Consider the following 19,581-nt stretch of genomic DNA (forward strand, 5'->3'; position numbering starts at 1 on the left):
ATTTTCCATATGCTCCCAAATCGTCTTTGTCTCATCCTTCAATACAGTCCATTGTGTTAATCAAACACAAATAAAGGAAAGAACAAGGAAATTCAATAAAATGTGTTTACAAATAAATATATATATATATTTGTAAACACATTTTATTGAACTTTTCAATTTTGTATACATGTATAAATGCTTAGTGTCGTGTATTAGTAATATATTTATAATCATGTTTGAAGAGACATCCTTCACCGTTGCTTATACATAACTTATCAAACATGTACACTGTCTCTCTGATGCCATCTCTGGCTTCCAATACTGATGATATTGACGTTCTTTCTTTTATTTGTGTTTGATTAACACAATGGACTGTATTGAAGGATGAGACAAAGACGATTTGGGAGCATATGGAAAATGGTCGTAAGCCAAATTGTAATTTAAAGAAATGTCAGAATTGTGGAAGTCAAACGTCAAAATGTACAATTTCTAGAATTAAGATTAATATATATATATATTTATTTGTAAACACACATATACACACCTTTGGTAAAGCGCTGTATACACTGTGGGCGCTTTATAAATGAAGATTTACACACACATACTGCACAGGGGGAGGGTTAGGCTTCACCCACAGATAACATTTCAAGCTGCCCTGTTTCAAAGTAAGTTTATTTGGCGTAATCCATTGTAACATCGTCCGAAGAAGAGATCATTGTATCTCGAAAGCCCGCACAAATAAAAGCATTTCGTTAGGCACAGACCGGTATCGACTAGTTGTTTTTGAGATATATATATAGCGAGCAAAAAGGGAACGTGATATTTTTCATATACTGTGCATGTTTTGATTTCAACTTAGGGCGTAATGACAGCTCATTAATCACATCCATTATTCTTTATTTCACAAATACAATTACAGACTGACATTAGGCACACTGTATCTGCAATGAACTACACAGTGTTTCTTTTGCTGAGCTAACCATTTCTACTTGAAGTTCACAGAGGTTAGGAAACCATTTTTCCTGTTTTTCTTCCAGGTGCTTCACTGCCTAGATGACCTGGAAGTGCATTTATCTCCCTTTCCTGTAGCTTATTTATGCCAGACAAGACCATGAACTAATCAGAATTACGGAACATAACAGCAACGCTCTTGTTTCCTCAGTATGTAGAATGGGTGTCCTGGATTCGGATCACAGTTTACAGAACTTATTACGAATGTTCACCACATGAACTTAGCATATTTTCCCAGCTGATAAAATATTGTGGAAAAGGTTGCACAACTTTTGCCCGTGTTTGTTCTCAAAATGGGTACACTGGAAACAATATTATTTAACAAAAGCAACAAGGAGACTAAGTGGAACACGACACATTCCTCATCATCATTCAATAGCTTTCCTTCCCATTTAATGGTCTCGCTGTCTATATTTTATGGAGCGTCTTTCATCCCAAGGTGGTGCCATTTAAACGGGCATTTCCCGCTTTTACATATTGGCCCATATTTACTAAATGGTGCGATTTCATGAGCCAGCTTCTGGAGCCGGAAGAAACCTGACGACCCATTGAAGTGAATGGGCAGAAAGGTGCTTTCTGGCTAAGACAGGTGTCAAGTAGAATAGCATCACTTTGTAAATAAAGACCTCTATCTTTTCAGAGAGTCCAAAAACAGAAGTAACTTAACAGGGAGACTGGTCAAATACACACCATCTGAGCTGGTAAATATCTCACATCAGGCAGGGAAGGCTGTCTGAACAGAAAACAACTGAATCAGTAGATTGCTCAAGTACACAACTGGTAATCTGTCAGACTGTTCCAATAGACAACGGAATTTACAGGCTGTTCAGATAGAGTACAAAGCAGATGGGCCAGAATACATCATCATGCTGTTCAAATAGGCAAGTGAACTAACAGGTAGTTTATCTACAGTACACAGTAGTTAAACCAGCAAGCTATTCAAAGAGACAGAAGAGGATCCGGAAGACTCTTCAAACAGAAAACAGATGGACGGCATACTGTATAACTATACAACATCTGCAGTAGTACTAGCATATTCAAATACTGTATATGAAAAACCTGAACCAGGAGAGCGTTCACCTAAACATTATCTTAACCAGCGGATGAACCCAAAGACTGTTCAAATACACAGTTACTTAACGTATACAGGTAGATTGTTCATATAAACATCTGACTAATTGGATGCCTGTTCATACAGCTATTGTTCATAAGCATAACTTCCTAGCATGCAGTCTGTTCACATACACAGCCATAGAAGCAGCATGCTGATACAACAGACAGGGGAATGTGCGCTGTTCACATGTGTGACTATGTCAGCCAGCAGACGTCTCACGCACACAGCAGCAAATCCAACAATCGCTACAAACACACAACAGTTAAACCATCAGGCTCGCCAAATACACACGGTCAGAACCAGGGCTTAATTCAAATACTTTACATAAGAGCTAAACCAGCTCACTGTTCAAATACTGTTCACAAACAGCCTGTCCCTGGTACAGTACATTAATGTTACATTATTTCAGGGATACGAGTGTAATGGTATTAGTGGAGTACCTTTTATTATTTTATTTACAGAACCAGAGTGCCACTGCTTTTATTGTTTACAAAACTAACAGGTTCATTTTCTGGTTTTTTTTAAAGTGGTTTATTTTAGAAATAGAAATTTTTATTTTAGAAAAACACTTTACTGTTCTGTTTTCATAGCATACATGTTGCATATTTCTTTCTATAATCAGGACCAGAGAGCTTTGAGGAAATGTTGACAATTTCCTGTGATCAGGTATAATCTGAAGATCCAGTAATCATTCATTAATAGTAATACCGGTCCAAGCCCTTATAACGCTGTGCTTGGGGTCCAAAGAATCACATCGCGTTATAAGCGGATCACGTTAGAAATAACGTACAATTAATTGTATGCATTGTACAATAAAGTATTTAAAGCTGCAGTTCAGGCAATATTCTGCATGTGTGGTTTTTTTTAATAAATCAGTTCTGTAGTAAGAAAAAATACTTTTAGCATTTTCTGTTTTAAAAACAACAACTTTGAAAGACCAATTTTCTTGTATTCTATTTTAACAAGCATGCTTGTTCCTATAGCAATGATTTACATTCCCCATATTTAAAGATGTCGCCAAACTTTGCCGATCAATAGACGGAGAACGAATTAACCGGCAGCTATGCAGTTTTTTTAGGTAAGTAGAGATTGCCCAGATAAAACCATTGAAGTTAAAAAAAAAACAAAACAAAAAAAAACGTGAGCCTGAACTGCAGCTTTAAGATACCAATAATCGTGTTGTAAAGTATTTATAAATATGACAAATTGGGAGCCACACTTGCATCGCGTTATAAGCGGATTCGCGTTGTAACGGATTGCGTTATAACGGGGTTGAGCTGTACATGGAAACAGACGCCTGAATTCTTAAGAAAGGATGCGTTTTTTAAATTAATATATCAGTTAGCTAAAACAATGCATGCAACCTTACATTTATTTTACTTGTTTGTTAAATGCCAAATATTATCAGGCCACTGGATTTAATTATAGGAAGATATTAATATGTCATGCCTGAAATGACAAACATTTTATATCAATGTGTTTGCTACAGTAGATAAAGTGTTTTAGTGACATCCAGATATGAAACTAATGAAAACAAAGCTTTGCTCTTGAGCTTTCCATGCCTCATTAAATACTGAGAAATAGTATCTCTGATATGTTAAAATGATCATAACTGGAGGGGTAAAAAGCAAAGCTTGGTGTTTCTCATCTCTCTGCCAGATATTTTATTAATTTAATATCTCTAGATGGGGGATTTTATCAAATGTGCCACAATTATATATAATGTATATCAAAACATAGAGAGGGATTAGATTGGTATGTCTATAATAACATCCAAATGATGAAGATTTGCATATTTATTAAAGAAAAAGATTACGTATAGGAGAGATAATAGAAATTCAGCATTAGTTGTTCTATGTTTAACACCTTAACTGCTGAAAACAACAACATTTCTTTTTCTTTTTACGGACGGGGGATTCATTGTCATCTCTAAACAAAGCAGCATATAAATGATCCGCATTAAGCCAGTGGCCTCTGTATCAAGACAAGGAAATTATTGGTTTGATGCAAAGCTATTTCTTTTTTCATTTCTGATGGCAGTGGCATGAAATGTATCTCCTTCTCTACCATGCAATACAGTGCTGACCCCTCTGGCATCCAAGTGGTTAAAACATGTACACACCTAGAGTCTTACATGTGACACAGAACGTTGGCCAGGGTGTTCTATTTCACCACTGCCTTTGTGGAGCTGGAATTAGAGGCAATCCAAGCATATCAATTTTTTTAACATAGGATTGAAGCAGGGGGTCTCCGGACCTGACCACCATTCATTTCAGTTCCGGGGAGCACCTGCTTCTGGAGATACATACCTCCATAGGGGGTGCCGGTAGCCGCTCTGCTGGCAGGGAACATGTGATGGAGGAGTTTTAAAGCTCCCGCGCCGTGTGGGCCAATAGGTAGCCGTGACTTCATCAGGTTCAGCTTCTTATTGGCCCGTGTGACGCGGGACCTTTAAACTTTGCTGAGATACCGGCACCCCCTTTTAAGGTCCGTATATCGGGAGGCACGGGGTCCCCGGAGCTGTAATTAATGGGGTTCAGCTCTGGAAACCCCCTGCTTCAAACCTATGTTAAAAAAATAATTTTAAAAACCTGCATGAATTGCTCCTTTAAAAGGGGGGAAAAAAGGAAGAACAAACAGACACACATTTTCATACAACCTATTATAATAGGCGTGTTTCTCCTAACACCACCTAAGGACAGATCGCAAGCTGAAGTGCACATGGCAAAAGAGATGCATATCACATTATTACATTGATACTGAGTGATACCTTTCCTAATGCTGTCTTTTGCCCCAGGAACACATATACTTATCACTAGGAATTAAGCATTAACTAAATTAGTTATTATACGAAAACAATATTGCAATGCAACAGAAAAGTTGAACTCACGTTTGTTTTTTGTTTTTTTAAAGTATTCACTTACCCATACTGAAATAAAACCTGAGGTTCCCATAACCTGTGGTATCCATGTACGGTGTGCACAACTTTCTCTCTCCGTCTTTCAGAAAAACAAGAGATGAACCCGATTCTATTGTTCCGCATTCAGTACCAATGACAGCTCCTGTAATTTCCCACCTATTAATAGAAAACATGAACAAATAGGTAGTAATTATATATTCAGGTAGTCCTCGCTAGCCAACGTTTCACTTTACAACGAATGGTATATCCAACGCTTTACAATGCAACCCTATGGCTGTTTTTCGACACGGGAATGCGTTATCCGACGCCTGAATGTGTTATCCAACGCTCACCGCCACTGATTAACATGGGACTCGCTTTACAACGGTTTCACTATCCAACGCTACTTCCAGAACGGATTCCGCTGGATAACCGAGGACCGCCTGTATATATATTTAACTAGAGAAATATAGCGCTAACAAAACCCAATAACCCTAGTGAAACTATACGTAAAACATTTTCTGAAAATATTAATAATGGCAGGTAAAGTGGAATAAGTTATACAAGACGACGACCAAAAGTAAGATGAGAGGATGAAATCAGAAAATGTGTTGGAGCAACGTGGAGAAGAGAGGCTTGCCGGCAGTACCGGGAAGATCATTCACCCAACAGTGAATCAACAAGGGCTGGTGATGATATATATAAATAAATATATAAATTGCTTGCTTAACTCATTGTAACATCGCCGGAAGAAGAGATCAGTGTATCTAGAAAGCTCGCACAAATAAAAGCATTTCGTTAGCCACAGAACGGTATCGTCTATTCATTTTTGATTATTAAAGCTCGGCTAACACGGTACCGATATCTATCTATCTCTCTCTCTCTCTCTCTCTCTCTCTCTCTCTCTCTCTCTTATATATATATATATCAAAACAAACAAATTGGAGTAGCGCCTTAGGAAGCTTGATAAGGATAAATCAGCTGTGTAAATCAGATAGAGTTAACAAGGCTATTGACCAAAGAATCCCCAAAAGGGCGAATTTGTGATAAAAACAACTGAAATCTATAGCAAAAATAAAAAATATGAAAAAAATAAAAAATAAAAACCAGATGTCAGTTGAAATTTCAAAAAATATACTTAGTCCACTGGAGTTTTGCTGCCCGTATATAAGGATCACCAAATCCCAAGGATATCTGCAGAAAACAAGAAGAAAAAACAGGCGCACTCCTAGTGTGATAAAGTATAAAACAGTATTTCTGGGATTTTAAAATATAAAAAGCGCACTCACAGCTTCAAGGCGATTGAGTATATCTCATAAATGCTATTATTTTTACTCTGTTTGTGAGTGCGCTTTTTATATTTTAAAATCCCATAAATATTGTTTTATACTTTATCACACTAGGAGTGCGCCTGTTTTTTCTTCTTGTTTTCTGCATATATATATATATATATATATATATATATATATATATATATATATATATATATCTCTTTTATAGAAATATATTTGTTTTTTAATACATAAATCCTTAAAATAGCATAAAATGTTATATAGAGTCAATAGTGCATACACGCTGGGGGGTCATCAAAGAGCGATGCAGGATATCACACTTTATCTGGCAGTAACTCGCATCCATGTCTATGGTAGTCTATGGTAGTAATGGTTTTCACCATTTTAGCTTGCTGGCTATACGTGATATAGCCTTGCTTCAGTTTTCTAAGTTTCTTAGAAACCACTTCACTGTGTTGACATATTTGCAGTGTTCGACAAACCTATACATTTGCTCGCCCCGGGCGAGTGGATTTAACCCCCGGGCGAGTAAATATTGGCCCAAGCAGCACACGTTTGGTACTAGGTGGCGAGTAGATTTTTGTGTGTGGCGAGTAGATTTTTTGGTGATTTGTCAACCACTGCATATTTGCACTATGTAGATTTTGTTTTTATTTTTAAGGTATACCGCTCCCCTGGTTCTTCCTGTGCATACTATGGTAGTAACCGCCAGATCAGACTCTGTATTCCGCTTTGCACTCTGAGGAAGCCATTATTCTCATATGGCGAAACGCGTAGAGCGTGGCTTGCACTTTGATGACTCTGGGCCTTAAGTCTAAGAAGTGTTGAAATTGAAATGGTTTCTTCATTTTATAAAGTATGCATTTGCTCCTCGTGGATGGATTAGTGAAGAATAAAAGCCAGTGAGAAAGAGGTTACAACAATCAGGACATGCGAAATGGGCTACATTAGTACTTCAGTTGTTTCTGATATGCAAAGAAGGCAGATACGGGGGAATGTTTAAGGAGGAAGAATAGTAAATGTGAGGAGGGTGGTGAGAGAGGAGAGGATCCAAAGATTACACTTAGCGTGTGAGTTTGGAAGAAAATGGTTAAGTCATTGAAAAGTGTGGTTCTGGGATAAAGGAGAAGGTGGGAAAATAAAAAACAATAATACACGAATAACATGAAGTTGCAGGGGTTTTTCAGAAGGGAAAATTAGATCTTTCAGTAGTTAATTTAAAGAGGCAATCCAAGTAACTTAAATAAATATGTATTTCAATATATGTTGCCTTTGATTACCTTTATTGAAAACTAATTACTTAAGCTGCCAATTGATTTGTTCTCCCGTGATCGATCAGCAAAATCCTGTTTCCCAGGGTTCACTAAATGGCTGCCTTTCAGTTTCAATTTTATCATTCAATCAGTGTAACTCAGCAGCTACAATGTATTCTTATATTACAAAGGTAACATTTTCTATTGTTACCGTTTGCAGCTCAAACTGCTGAGAATATTGGCAACAAATGATCACAAACAGGAAAGTGTTACAAAGATCTTGCACTGCTGGGGAAGTGTGCTAAAACCTGCTTTAGAAATGAAAGGATGCACAGTATATTAAAACTCATTAAAAAAGGCATTAAAAGTTGAATAAAAAACAAATGATAAAAAGTAGTATTATCTAATACTACAGAACTGATTTATTTAAAAAAAACACACACAGAATATTGCTTGGATTGCTCCTTTAACAAAGTACATATTGCATACTAATCAAAACAAACAATGATCATTTTAATTAAAACATCTTAAATAATTGAAAGTAATTTTCCTTTCCTCCACATTTTTAAATTGTCCATATATCTACTTTTATGACCTCTTTGTCAATCCCTTATATACCACCATTCATCTCTGAGCACATCCTCATTACGATGTTCCCCTTACAGTATTTCCCTGTTCCTAGTTAGTGGGATCAGATATTTGGGGATTGGCAGCATGACATGTACAGTAGTTACATAATGCAGCGGGACGCTTGATGAAGTCACGTGAACAGGATATAATGGGGAGAGGAGATAAGAAGTCAATCACTCCCTGACTCCTATTTGATGCTGTTAAGACAGCCTGGATTTCTGTATTCACCTGTCTATTGGTTTCCAGGGAGAGATAAGAAGCAGCAAGTATTGAAAGTGACAAGAAGAACCATATATAAAAAAATGGATGGAGGGCCAGAGATTGACTGCTCCTTTCCTTCCAACCAATTCCAGTGCCTGTGTCCCTTGGTGCCTGACCTCCAGTCTCATGCATATTTCTTGGCTTTCTTAAAGACCTTGTAAGCTTTTAATAAAATGCATAGATCTCAATGTCTCATTACAGATGCTGTGCTAATGACAACCATGCCTGCTGTATACATACAGTATTACTCTTCTGTAACAGATAAGCCACATCTCTAAGCAAAGCGTAAAAGCATAGAATGGTCCTTTGGGGAAAAATTAGTGCACTTTTCCAATATTCAATAGAGGAAATAAATTGCTGATTTACTTGGCAGTCAATTCTGACCGTCACTCACTATGGCTCACTGACTACATATTCGCTCCATTTATTCTGATTGCAGTATGATGTCTGTCCACTGACCCAAGAAGCAACCTAGGATTGCAATGTAGGATGTAGCAAAAAAAGAAAGATGTATACCCTGAAAGGCCTTATAAGCTAATTTCAGCATATGCATTATGGTTTATATCAAATTCATCCACATTGTCACAGGTGCTAAGAAGCACATACTGTATAAGCAAGTAATTGCAGTCCAGCAGCTGTATTAAAGTGCAGATTTATAGCAGGTTGTGATACAGTATACAGAGTTTTCACAATCTCTCAAGTCTTTTCTTTATAGGTACCTACTGTAAGTACACATGAAGCACCCCTGATATACATCAGAAACTACCATGCATGCCTCCTTGGCCTTTGTATACATGGAAGATCTCAAGCATAATTGAGAAGTCAAGAAAACTATATTTGAGATAATAACCTATTGGTATAATTCCTTCAGAATTAATCGGGCAAATCGGTAGAAGTGCATTGAAAAGTAGCTGTGCAATGTACAAATCACTTTAGATGGCATACTGAAAATGGCTCTTCTGAATTAATTCTCAAAATGTTTTGATTACAAGATCAGGGATGGCAAGGCCCAACTTAAAATGGTCTATTTCATTACATACAGAAAAGTAATGAAACTTTGAGAAATAAAAAAAGAGTTAATGCTCCCAAGTAGCAGTAGCTATACAGAGACATTGAAGGGGGTACATAACAGAGTGTTATACACCTACTGTAACACCTTTAGGACCAGCTGTGCTAAGCTCCGTTATGCTATTTAACCTAACATTTCCTAAATTAACATTCGGCTAATCATAACGCAGATCCACTAAGAGAATAACCTAACGTTAACCTAGTGTTACTCCTTGAAATACCAAACGGTTCCAGACCCTGAAATAAGTTACCTTCAGGGTAACGCCAGCTTATTTGAAGTTAATGCAACAAAGTGGTAACTTACGTAATGCAAGGTAGTGCTAATGTAACCCGACCTTAAGCCTAGGCTAATGAGATACAGGCATACCCCGCATTAACGTACGCAATGGGTCCAGAGCATGTATGTAAAGCGAAAATTTACTTAAAGTGAAGCATTACCTTTTCCCCACTTTTCGATGCATGTTCTGTACTGCAATCGTCATATACATGCATAACTGATGTAAATAACGCATTTGTAACAGGCTCTATAGTCTCCCCGCTTGCGCACAGCTTCGGTACAGGTAGGGAGCCGGTATTGCTGTTCAGGACGTGCTGACAGGCGCGCATGAGTGAGCTGCCGTTTGCCTATTGGGCGATATGTCCTTACTTGCGAGTGTACTTAAAGTGAGTGTCCTTAAATCGGGGTATGCCTGTATACAACGGCCAATGTCTTTGCATATAAATTACCTTTGTATGCGTTAACTCAGATAAAATAATGGCAGTTACTAATTTACTGTAGGTACCCTGATGTTACTTGCCCTGATTTAACAAAGCTTAGTGCATCTGGGCCGAAGTGGCTGACCCAATTTGACCACTGCGTGTACAGAAATGATACCAACTCACCCAGTAGGCTGGCTCTCAAACTCTTCAGACCACTGCTCCTGGATATCCTCCGTGGAAAGATCCACATCCCTTGTGGTGGCAAAGTTGAACTCACTGCCATCCGTGCCATGGAAATAAATAGAGTTTCCATCTGACTGGCAGCTATGCTATAGAGGAAAAAGGAACAGCACAACCTGTTAAATATGTGTCACTACAACAACTGGTTTATCATCTTTGAAAAGTTTTCAAATTGCAGCTTTCTACTTCTCTGCACAATCAGAGTAAATACTGTCCATAACTGAAACTAAACAAATTACTAAAAGTAAATTTATAAGTGGGAAACTAAGTGGCAAAATACATAGTTTACGTTGTAAGACAACAGTATGTTTAATTCTGAATGAAAGTGCTTTCGGTGGACGTGTGTGCTTACATGTGCCTCGCGGATTTTATATTGCAGATACTAGGTTAAAGGTTCACTTTACGGACTCATGCAGGTCTTAGTTTACTGTGAGCACGTCTTAGTTGGCCTGTGAGAATGTCCTGGATGGGCAGGATAAGACTGGAGGAAACATTTCATTGACATGCATGCCCAAATTCAGGGTTCCCTTTGAATAGAAAAACGTTTCCGTTGGGAATCTTTTAAGAATTAATACTTTTTAAGTAGCCAATTGCACAAGAAAAAAATGTGTGAGTTAAGTGTGAATGCCCCATTATAATAAACTATAGAAATGAAGTCAACATATCGTTAATGCAAAGCCCAGAAGACATTGTTCTTCCATACCGTAAACGACCCTCCACTAAAGCACTAAAATAGTGTGTTAAAGACGTCATACTACTGTATTTATGTCTATAAAATGTCTTATGGAACACTAGAAACCTATAAGGCTAAACACTGGTCTAAGACTTGTAATTTCATAGGTATATTTAGCAATCATTTAATGCAACTGGAAGGATATCCAGTACCATTCAACAAAAAAGATGGGGTGATCATTTAATTGCTATATTCAGTTGTGTATGTACAGTATGTATATCGTTATTTATAGAGCAACCACAGTGTACTCTGCGCTTTAATTAAGAGACAATACAGTACAATGTATTCCACTTATTCCACTATGCATACATTTAGATCAGCATAATGGTCAAATCAATTATCCAGCAATACACGAGTTGGAAGAGGCCACTGGCTATGATAACTCTAGATGCAACATGGACTATGGCAGAAACATATCTTAACCCGTTCAGTGCTGGAGGGGCCTGCTACACACTGCTTTCCAATGCAACTCCCCACCAGCACTAATTACTGTATGTAATACTTCCAAGATATTTAATACTTGGCAATTAGAAATGCTTATTTTTTGGGGGGGATCATCCATTGATTTAATAAATATATTTTGCATTGGATTTCATGGAGTATCATCTGCAGATTCAGATTTCCCAAGCCTAAGGCGGCAAAATGTTGGGCCGGCAAAAATTTCCACCCCCTTATCATTTTGCCGCGCTCTCGGGCCTATCGGACCTAATGGGAAGGTTCTTGCCTGTGTCAGCCGCCTCCTTTCTGCTCCTTTGGAATCCCAGCGTCAAATCACGCCGCGAACGTCCCCAACGTGATGTCACACGGTGTCTCATTGCCATGGCAACGTGACGTCAAATAACTTCGTGTTTCCATAGCAACGGGCCGCCATGCGACGTCACGTTGGTGACGTCCGCTGCGCTATTTGACGCTGGGATTCCAAAGGAGCAGGAGGGCGGCTGAAAGGAAGCGGCAGGCACAGGCAAGGGCGGCAAATTGTGAAATCCGTCGCTGATCATCTGAATTGTACTACTACACTTCATTAAACAAAAGCCCTGAAATCAGAAGTATGTTCTGTTATGCAGACACAGCCCAATTGTTTGGCTATTTAACGTCTTGTATTTATAGTGCGCTCTCTGAAGTAGGAGGAAGGGTTATTTGTTAACTCAGGGGTGGGCAACTCCAGTCCTCACGGGCCACCAACAGGTAAGGTTTTAAGGATATCCCTGCCTCAGCACAGGTGGCTCAATCAGTGGCTCAGTGGAAGACTGAGCCGCCTGTGCTGAAGCCGGAATATCCTTAAAACCTGACCTGTTCGTGATCCTTGAGGACAGGACTTGCACACCCTTGGGTTAACTTGTTAACTCCATCTCAATGATAATGTAATCAGATTTATACTCACCCCCTACCTGATAAAAAAGCAACCAGGGAAGGGGAACGTACTTAACATGCCGTGTTAAAGATAGAGCCATTTCTGCAAATAAGGGAATGAAAGCAATTCCCATGTCTCGCTTCACAGTTTCTACAGATATTTCCAAAACAACTTTAAAAAATGGGTTGAAACGGTCTTATAATAATAACTTTATTTCATATAGCGCTTTTCTCTCAAAGGGACCCAAAGCACTTCACAATTACAGTATAGTGCACATTTTATGCAGAATACAGGATTTAGGACACCGTACCTGTCCAGATAAACTTATAATCTTTGGTTCCTGAGGCATAGGGAGAGAAAGTGACTTGCCCAATGTCACAAGGAGGTGACACGTGGAATTGAACACTGTTTCCTGAATCAAACTCAGTGTCATAGTTTACAGTCAGTGTCCTTACTCACTGAGCTGCTCCTTCTCCCTTATATCTTTTGCACTTTAAAAAAAAAAACAACAACAACATTTACCCATTGCCATTCTAACATCCTACAGAATGTGAGATTGTACCATTAAAAAATAGTGGGAGGAATGCACTCCCCTTGCCAAGCCCCAGAGAATGACTTAGCACGGATTTCCTTGGGAAATAATAATTGTGATCAAATGGGAAAGCTGAAATACTTTCCTGTCTCTAGCCTCTATGTTGCCTCTTGGCTTGTGGTACGGTACATCCTGCATTAGTTAAAAAGGACAGCGAAAAAGTCATCTATCTGTCAGTCAGTCTGCCATCGAACGGCCTTTCCATGCAGCAACACATACAGTACAGCAACAAAGACAAGCCCAGCCAAACTAAACATATTGTGCAAATCTGTGTGCACCGTTACTATTCAGGGCTGTTATATACAGCATGAAGCCGTGCGTTCCTATGCGAACGCGCGTGCACGTGCCGCATGCTTTTCCTGTCTATAGAACCGGGAGCTGCAGGTAATGTATATGTGTGTGTATGTGTGGGTATGTGTGAGTATATGTGTGTGCATGGGTTGTGTGAGTGAAAGCAAGTCCTAAATAAGATTTTTTAAAGAAAATAAAAGTGTAATATTTTTTTTTTAGTTCTGCAATCATTGACACACACACACACACACACACACACACACACACACACACACACACACACACACACACACACACACACACACACACACACACACACACACACACACACATATCCACGCATACATACATACACACACACACACACACACACACACACACATATATCCACGCATACATACATACACACATACATACATTTGTGCGGAGGTAGCGGCGCAAAAAGATGATTTTCCTCATCTTCGCCGCGGTCTGTCGGCTCCCCTCTCCCTGCCGTGTGCGCGCGCGGCCCTTGTATAGAAAGGCTGACTAACGTCAGCCAACTAAAATTCCGCGCGCGCGCACGGCGTAGCACGCGCCCGACACTATAGAACGTGCCTTATACGACACATATATTTATTTATTTATAAAATATTTTATAAGGAAGTAAAACATTGAGAGTTACCTCTCGTTTTCAAGTACAGTATGTCCTGGGCACAGAGTAAGACAAATAATACATGGTTACAAATACAGTTACATAAATGAACAAGGTATACATAATATACAAGACATTGCGTGCACAGTTAAAGATAATTTATATTATGGGCGTATGAAACAGTTACAGACCAGATTAAAATGTGAGACAGCCTTAGATTTGAAAGAACTTAAACTGGTGGTAGATGTGAGAGTCTCTGGTAGGTTGTTCCAGTTTTGGTGTGCACGGTAAGAGAAGCAGGAACGGCCGGATACTTTGTTGAGCCTTGGGACCATGAACAGTCTTTTGGAGTCTGATCTCAGGTGATAAGTGCTGCAAGTGGTAGGGGTGAGGAGTTTGTTCAGTAGCTGGGTAGCTTGCCCATAAAGAATTTAAAGGCAAGACAGGAAAGGTGAACTTTGCGCCTAGACTCTAGTGATGACGAATCTAGTTCTTTGAGCATTTCGCAGTGATGTGTGTTGTAGTTGCTTTGGAGAACAAACGACAAATTGAATTGTATAGGGTGTCAAGTTTGCTAAGGTGGGTTTGAGGCGCCGAGCCATATACTATGTCTCCATAGTCAATAATTGGCATTAGCATCTGCTGTGCAATACGCTTTCTGACCAGGAGACTTAGGGAGGATTTGTTCCTGTAAAGTACCCCTAGTTTGGCATAGGTCTTGGTTGTCAGGGTATCAATGTGCATTCCGAATGTTAAGTGGGAGTCAAACCACAAGCCCAGGTATTTAAAACTAGCGACAGGGGTTAGGGTGGTGTTAGCGTTGGTTCTAATCAGGAGCTCAGTCGCTGGAAGCTTTAAAAATATATGAGCATAGCAAAAAGTTATTTTATTAACCCCTTTGCTGCCAGTGGAGGATGTTGCAGAGCATTGCTTGCCCCTCCAGCAGCGAACGGGCTAAATAGCATGATAAATCGCTGCTCTATACTAGCATTAAACTGCGCTAGTGATGATCAGGGCACTATCGGAAGGCAACTCCCATTGAAGACAATGGGAGTTTCCATGGGGTAGTGCCCCAATTGGCACTACTGCAGTTTAATGGCACAGAGGATGTGACATGTTAAATAGACAAAAAAAATAAATACTAATAAAAAAATAAATACTAATAAAAAATAAAAAAAAGAACAAAAGTAAGGTGAAAGTGATACCTTTAATGTCTACCATACTGTTTAAAAAGAGTGCAAGATTTCAGGACCCTTCTTCAGGCATAAAAAAAAAGAAAAAGAAACCCAACTATAACATCTACTTTATTTTAGTTTTTGTTTATTAGAAAAGCCCTTTTTTTTTCCTGCCGTTTAATGAATAACCCCCCGTACACACTCAGTAGTTATCATTGAAATAAAAGGTAAAATGTTTTGTTTACTGATGTAAATTGCAAACCAACACGTGATGGGATTTGAAAATCAAATGTCAGCAACTGCTTAATCATCTTAGCAAATATGTACCTGCTTGGCGGACAAGGTTGTGCTGCAATCTGAAATGAAGACAAAATGCATTTGGGAGGAGAATAGCCAATTCTTTCACCTTTGAATGTATACTATATAGGCTGTATCGCAATGTTTTTATGGCACAATGGCCTTACACAATCATTTCAACCCTTTGAATTATTTTGTCAGCACTTAGTATTTTCCCTTGCCATTCCCTAAGTGAGGAAGGAGAAAGAACTGTATACTTATATTAATATAATGGAAGTTAAACCGAATATCAGGTTTAGGAATGTAGTAAGGGTAGTAATTCACAATAAAACATATATAAAGCTGGAGCTTGTTCCGGGTTTGTGTTAGTAATGTTTCCAGTGCTGGGAGATGGAGAGACATAGGTTGGGGGTAAAGATAGTGCAAATGTAACGGGGTACTTACACAGAGCGGGTGATCCCCACTAAGATGACACTCCTTGAATAAGCACCACAGTGGGCGTGAAACGCATGGGAGGAGTTTTGTCCTATCTTTGTCTGTTTTTATGTAGTTGAATAAATGGATTTTAACGTCTAAATCAGCTGGTGAGTTTCCAACATTTTTTCACTTGGCGTGGCAGTCATATTGATCTTTCTTTTCTCCTTATAGTAATATTATTAGACTTTGGCTAAAAGTATGTATGTATGTATATCTTTATTTATATAGCTTTACTCAGCACTTTACAAGAGAGACAATACAGTGAATTATAATACATTAAGTGCAACAAACAAGATCAGGCAATAGGAAAAAAAATCCCTTTCCCCCGGAGAGCTTACAATCTAAGTGGTATGTTGGGAGACTTCGAGACACCGCAGGTGAGGCAATAAGTGCAGTAGATGGCAGTGCTTGGCCACAATGGTTGGTAGGAGCGACTGTTGGGCAGTAGCCATAAGTCTAGGCTATTGAAGTACTTCAATTAAGTGGTGAGTTTTGATACAAGTGGCAGTAACCATTTCCCATTGTGACTATTGCAATGACCTAACATAGCACGGTACAGGGGAAGGACACATTTATTTTTTTAAATGATACATACGTTTAACTGAAAAACACTGGTCCTTGTTGCTGGCACATTTTGAAGAGCCTGGGTATCCTGCTAAAAGCAGATAACTTGATTTGTCCATGGATGCTTCTAATCCATACATAACTCCTTGCCAGCACATTTCCTATTTGAGCCAATTTTTGTGTACACGCTATACAAGTATTGAAAGGAGAGCTCCATTCTTGGCTAGCACCTTTCTACTGGGAACTTAGAGCAAGCTTTTATTTCAAAACATAGCTTTAAAGATGATCTATTCCATGCCAAGGGCTCCCTAATGTCTTCCACTCGTATCCAGTAGTTTATCCTTGTAAGCTCAGACAGTGCTGAATCTTTATTGCCTTTGGTTCATAACTGTGACCCTTTGTTTGGCAGACTCCTCTTCTGTGCTAATAAAGCTCTTGAGCTCTTTGGTAGCTAAGGGTTAGGGTTTAGTGAATCGGGACAAATGGCGGAACTGATGTTACTGTCACAGCAATACTGTATCCCTGTCTTTTTTTCCATCCTAGCTACCTATTAACACTCAACCTAGTGCCTTAGATTTTACTTAGAGATGGGCCAGTCTTTAGCTGACATATGGCAGCGAATGTGGTGTTTCTCCGCAGCCGCGGGTTATCGCTGCTCTATCACAAAATGCATATTTGCTTCTTTTTCCCCCCCTGAGACATTCGGACTCGAATGCGAATGTCTACTTATTACATTCGTCTGCACGTTCGCATTTAAATCAAATGTTTTTTTTTTTTTTACAGTCGCATTGGAAGGAGTATAAATAGGGGTGCAAGAACAACACAGTAAATTCAGTTCATGGGTTGTTAAAGTTATATATATTAAGGTTTTGCACCCAGTGTGCCAGGTAAGCCGATGTCAGGGTGCCAGTTCCACCAGCAACAGCAGCACACCCAGGCAATACAGTAGGAACACTGTGAAGGCAGCGAGAGTAATATATATATATATATATATATATGACAAAACAAAACAAAAAAATTATTAGGGAGCGCCTAATAGTATAACCTGCCAAACTGTGAGTAGGTCTAACTTACTGTGTTTTAAACAACCTATGGGGTGGCCAAGGGAGGTAAATATAAAATAGAACCTATGGGCCTTTAAGATAAAATATATAAAACAAGAATATAACTTTAATAAAATATATAGAAAAAATAAAAAGAAAAAATATGTATAATCATTGAAAAAATCCAAAAAACCTTAAAAAACCTTATAAAATACACAGTCCCATTCCAGATAAATGTATCCAGGTATAAGGCAGCCCGTTTGAAGGGATCACAACTCCCTATAGATACCTATGGAAGAAAAGAAAAAACAGGCGCACACCTAGTGCATTAGAGTATAACAATAAGTTTTATGGAACAATAAAAAACAGACAAATGCCCACTCACCAAAGCTCTCAGTGGGTAGCGTCTCTTCTGCCTTAGCCACGCCCTACGCGTTTCGTCATCTATGATGACTTCATCAGGGGATCCCCTAATGCTTTGTTACGGGCTGAGACGAATGCAGGCTGAGAGAGGCTACGCCAAGCAGCAGTGAGGATCCTTCTCCGTTTCCCCTGGAGGTGCAGCAGCCAGAAGCAGACAGCTGAGTTCCTGGTTCCCGGAGGGACTTCCTTCTACGGGGCACCCGACCGGGTGGACGTCACTTCCGGTAGAAACAGACCGCGCAATTTGTGTGCAGGAGAGGACACCATTGTTGATCCGGACGATATCACTGGCTTATGAGGGCCTATCTCATAACTACTCGATATACCGTTACACTTGTGAGTGGGCATTTGTCTGTTGTTATTGTTCCATAAAACTTATTGTTATACTCTAATGCACTAGGTGTGCACCTGTTTTTTCTTTTCTTTTCTTCCATATATATATATATATATATATATATATATATATACAGTGCTCGAGAAACCCGGTCGCCAACTCGCCAGCTGCGATCGGATATTGGCTCGTGGCCAGTAACCTTTCCCCTGCTCTGCAAAAAAAAAAATCCCGTTCGGAAAAAAAATAAAATTTGAAAAAAAAAAAAAATCGTAGCTGATTGGCTGTGACGCGGGATGGAGTTGCCAGGACTTCAAACCGCCCTTTCTGCATGGGTAAGTAATGGGGGGGGGGGGGGGGGTTGAGTGCGTGCGTGCGCGTCTGCTGCTGCTGCTCCTCCTCCTCCTCCTCATATCCTGCTGTATAATTCTGTCAGCTCCTATAATTTACAATTTACTGATCCAGTCATGGAGGAGTTTGGACAGATGCTTCAGGTGGGGGGAATTTAATGCACTTTAAATATTTATATACAGTATACACTGATACATCCTTCCCCCTCTCTCCGGTGCTCCCGCTGCCCGCACGGGTCGGAACATACTGCAAAAGCCGGGGTGTTTCCCTCCCCTCCTCCCGGTGCTCCCGCTACCCGCGCGGGTCACATACTGTAGTGGCCGGTGTGTTTCTCGCCCCCCCCCCCCCATCCTATGTTCCCGCTGCCCGCGCGGGTCACATACTGTAGTGGCCGGGGTGTTTCTCTCCCCCCCCCATCCTGTGTTCCCGCTGCCCGCGCGGGTCACATGCTGAAGTAACCGGGGTGTTTGTATCCCCCCCCCCCCATCCTGTGTTCCCGCTGCCCGCGCGGGTCTGAAGATACTGCAGTTGCCGGTGTTTCTCTCCCCCCCCCCATCCTGTGTTCCCGCTGCCCGCGCGGGTCTGAAGATACTGCAGTTGCCGGTGTTTCTCTCCCCCCCCCATCCTGTGTTCCCGCTGCCCGCGCGGGTCTGAAGATACTGCAGTTGCCGGTGTTTCTCTCCCCTCGGTGCTCCCGCTGCTCGCGCGGGGCGGGAGGAAGTAGCGGGGTGTTTCCCCCCCCTCCGGCGCAGGTCCCTTCCTGTGTGTGTATGGGTATGAGAGAGAGATTGTGTGTGTGTGTGTGTATGGGAGAGAGAGATTGAGTGTGTGTGTGTGTGTGTGTGTGTGTGTATGGGTATGAGAGAGAGA

The 19,581-nt window shown here is 40.1% G+C and overlaps 1 protein-coding gene across 4 annotated transcripts in view; it reads right to left on the reverse strand.

Moving 5' to 3' along the window:
* Positions 1 to 19,581, reverse strand: part of RELN (reelin) — a 483,994-nt gene that overhangs the window by 200,003 nt on the left and 264,410 nt on the right. For all 4 annotated transcript variants that reach the window (XM_075599655.1, XM_075599652.1, XM_075599651.1 and 1 more), the window contains exons 11-12: positions 10,393 to 10,538; positions 5,032 to 5,183 (exon numbers count right to left, since the gene is read on the reverse strand). In XM_075599655.1, coding sequence (XP_075455770.1) covers positions 5,032 to 5,183; positions 10,393 to 10,538 — 298 coding nt within the window. The remainder of the gene's footprint in view (positions 1 to 5,031; positions 5,184 to 10,392; positions 10,539 to 19,581) is intronic.

The sequence above is a fragment of the Ascaphus truei genome, chromosome 5, assembly GCF_040206685.1.
Source record: "Ascaphus truei isolate aAscTru1 chromosome 5, aAscTru1.hap1, whole genome shotgun sequence".
NCBI classification, from domain to species: Eukaryota; Metazoa; Chordata; class Amphibia; order Anura; family Ascaphidae; genus Ascaphus; species Ascaphus truei.